This window comes from Grammomys surdaster, unplaced genomic scaffold (assembly GCF_004785775.1).
Source record: "Grammomys surdaster isolate TR1022 unplaced genomic scaffold, NIH_TR_1.0 806, whole genome shotgun sequence".
In the NCBI taxonomy this organism is placed as follows: domain Eukaryota; kingdom Metazoa; phylum Chordata; class Mammalia; order Rodentia; family Muridae; genus Grammomys; species Grammomys surdaster.
In genome coordinates this window covers 1,900,311-1,903,366 of record NW_021605225.1, presented here as the reverse complement: position 1 = coordinate 1,903,366, position 3,056 = coordinate 1,900,311, and the positions used below count along the sequence as shown (strand labels likewise).

General features: G+C 44.0%; 1 protein-coding gene across 1 annotated transcript in view; it reads right to left on the bottom strand.

The window, feature by feature from the left end:
* Positions 1 to 1,045: 1,045 nt before the first annotated feature.
* LOC114633984 (vascular non-inflammatory molecule 3) overlaps positions 1,046 to 3,056 on the bottom strand; it is a 14,591-nt gene continuing 12,580 nt past the window's right edge. Inside the window, exon 7 of the mRNA XM_028782604.1 lies at positions 1,046 to 1,345. Within this exon, the coding sequence (XP_028638437.1) occupies positions 1,217 to 1,345 (129 nt within the window). The 3' untranslated portion in view covers positions 1,046 to 1,216. The remainder of the gene's footprint in view (positions 1,346 to 3,056) is intronic.

Here is a 3,056-nt window from a genome sequence, read left to right as displayed (position 1 = left end):
CTTCTAGCTGGGCTGCCTTGTCTGGCCTCAGTGGGGTAGGATGTGCCTAGCCTTGCAGAGACTTGATGTGCCAGGATGGGGGAGATATCTGGGGGGTGGGGTGTCCACTCTCCCAGAGGAAAAGGGGAGAGGAGTGACAGGAAGGGGAGCAGCGATCAGGACGTAAATTGAATAAATAAAAAATAAATAAAAACTAAAATTTTAAAGGCCTTCCCCATACCTCTCCTTCAAGGCAATCTCATATTTGGCTCAGAGATTGTTCATCCTTCCTGTTAGCAGCTAATCAATAAATATTTTTAAGTACAATTGGATTGAGTCTATGGTCTTTTCCCAGGGATCACAAACTCCATAACACACACATCTGGTGATGCTCTTTTCTTAACAGAGTCCCAGAGTGGTGCTATGTGCTAGGCCATGCCTCTTGTGCCAGACCCTGCCCCCATCCTAGGCCCACCACAAAACACAGCTACAAAGCCACAGTATTCAACTATGGGTCTCCCCCCTGATTATTGAAAGAATCACTTCTAAAAGCTGTTGTTGAATTAAGTGTCTTGCTGTTAGGGTATCCACTAGAGAAGATTGCCCAGACATGAGTTTAAGCCAATAGTCACTATTAGACAGCTGGCGACTACACTGAGTTTTCAGGATCCTAGTATAGCCCTGATCCTTTCTCAGAGTAAGCTTTTAAGCGTGCGCGCACGCACACACACACACACACACAGAGAGACAGTCACAAAAGTTCTGGGTTCACATACTTCAATTAACAAGGCCAGTTAGGCAAAAGCTGAACTATAGGAGGTAAAAAGCAAAGTTAGTGCCTTTAGAGACCTTCCCAGGACTGTATGGGCTTTGATGGATTAGGCCATTGTTTTAGTTTTGCCAAGTGCCTGTGTGCTGAGTTTTACAGCCTAAATGGTACACAGAATCAGTTCTGCTATGTTTTCGGTGACTACTACAGTCTGAGAGCCTGTTACATGTCCCACTCTCTTAGTCCTTCACAATGGAAATTAAATTTGATCATGAATTTCGGAGGTAACAAATCATATGCAAGCCATAGCACCCCTACTGCTTTTTATTTTATTGTTTCGTTTCATTTGGTTTGCCCTTTCAGCAGCTTACACTGTTTCTTCTAATGGAACACTGCAGACCCTTGTTCTCTCACATTTACAGCCCCACTCTTTGCCAGGCTAATCCTGACAGTCCCCAGTGAAGGCAATCATTGCAACTTCCCAGGTCCCTGCCCTAAGCGTGGAGGATCTTTTTCAAACACTCTTCCGTACAGGGCCATCACTAAGACAGGCAAAGGGGCTCCACCTCGGCTCCTCAGACGTCTGTCTCTTGAGACCTGATGAAAGGCAGATGACAAAGGGTTAACGCCAACTCAAAACTCAGTTTCCAGCAGTATCCATCTCACTTTAGAAATATCCTGCCGCTGGACAGTGGTGGCACATCTGTTTAATCCCAGCACTTGGGAGGCAGAGACAGGCACATTTCTGAGTTCGAGGCCAGCCTGGTCTACAGAGTGAGTTCCAGGACAGCCAGGGCTACACAGAGAAACCCTGTCTCGAAAAACAGCAACAACAACAAAAAAATATCCTGCTAAAAGCAGAACTGGGTGGTACATAGTACACTTGATTTGATGGCAGAAGACTCAGCTTTTATGCCTTTGGTCTAACTATAGAGGGATGGGGTAAAAAATGTAGCTAATAATCTCTTTTAAGGATAGTTAAAAAAACATACAAAATGTATTCTTTAAAGTCATAAACTGCTGCACAACTATTGTTAGCATTGTAGCAGCTTCTCGACACCCCCATGGCGTAGCTCTGCGTGTGTAAGCAGTGTTTTCCACTGTACTGAGCACTTAACTCAAGGTCCTGTTCATGCTACACAAAGTCCCTATTCATGATCTATATTCCTAACTCTTTAAAATGTATGTCTGCTTTTTAGATTTATTTATTGGTCTTATGTGTATGAATATTTGAGCAGCATGTATGTGTATCTATTCACCACACACAAGCTTGTTTCCTGTAGAAGTCAGAAGAGGATGTTGAACATGGACCCACCCTAGAATTGGAGTTGGAGATCTGCATGAACCACCATGTAGGAAACAAGAATCAAAGCCAGGTTCTCCACAAAAGCTGCAAGTTCTCCAAACCATCTTTCCAGATTAATTTTTATTTTGTGTATATGAATGTTTGTCTGCATATTTGCATTTGCATCATGTGCACACAGTGTCTGAGAAAGCCAGAAGAGGGCATCAGAGTTCCTAGAACAGGAGTTACAGACACAGTTGTAATGCCTGTCATGTATGTGCATATATGTGCATGCTGGGACCCATGCCCAGGTCCTTTGCAAGACTAGAAAGTGCTCTTGACTGCTGAACCATTCCTTCAGCGTGTGTGTGTGTGTGTGTGTGTGTGTATTTTAGTTAGTTAGTTAGTTAGTTAGTTAGTTAGTTAGTTTTTGAGATAGAATCTCTACATAGTCCTGACTGTCCTGGAACTAGCTATCTAGATCAGATTGGTCACAAACTCACAGAGATCCACCTGCCTTCAGTGTGCTGGGATTAAATTTTTATATTTTTATTTTTGAGACTAAGTCTCACCAACTTGTCAGCTCCATTCGACTGGCCTCAAACTCACTTTGTACCCTGTGCAGGCCTTGAGCTTCAGACCATCTGACCTCAGTTGGCTATGGAGCTTAGGTTACAGTTGCTCCCCCAGGCCCAGTGTGATGGACTGGTTAACTTGAGAATCTCTGCTATACAAACAGTTATTAGCAATCCATATTCTAATTTTTAACTCCCCCAAGACTTTACAGTTTTGTAGCTCAATGCACCCCAATTTGTCAATCACAGGATAAATCTGAATTTACAACTTGTTCTGTCTCAGGGCTAGTGTGACCTGTAAACCATCTCCCATAGACTGGGCAATATTTCAATACTGCTCTCTCTCTCTCTCTCTCTCTCTCCCTCTCTCTCTCTCTCTCCCTCTCCCTCTCCCTCTCCCTCTCCCTCCCTCTCCCTCTCTCCCTCTCCCTCTCTCCCTCTCCCTCTC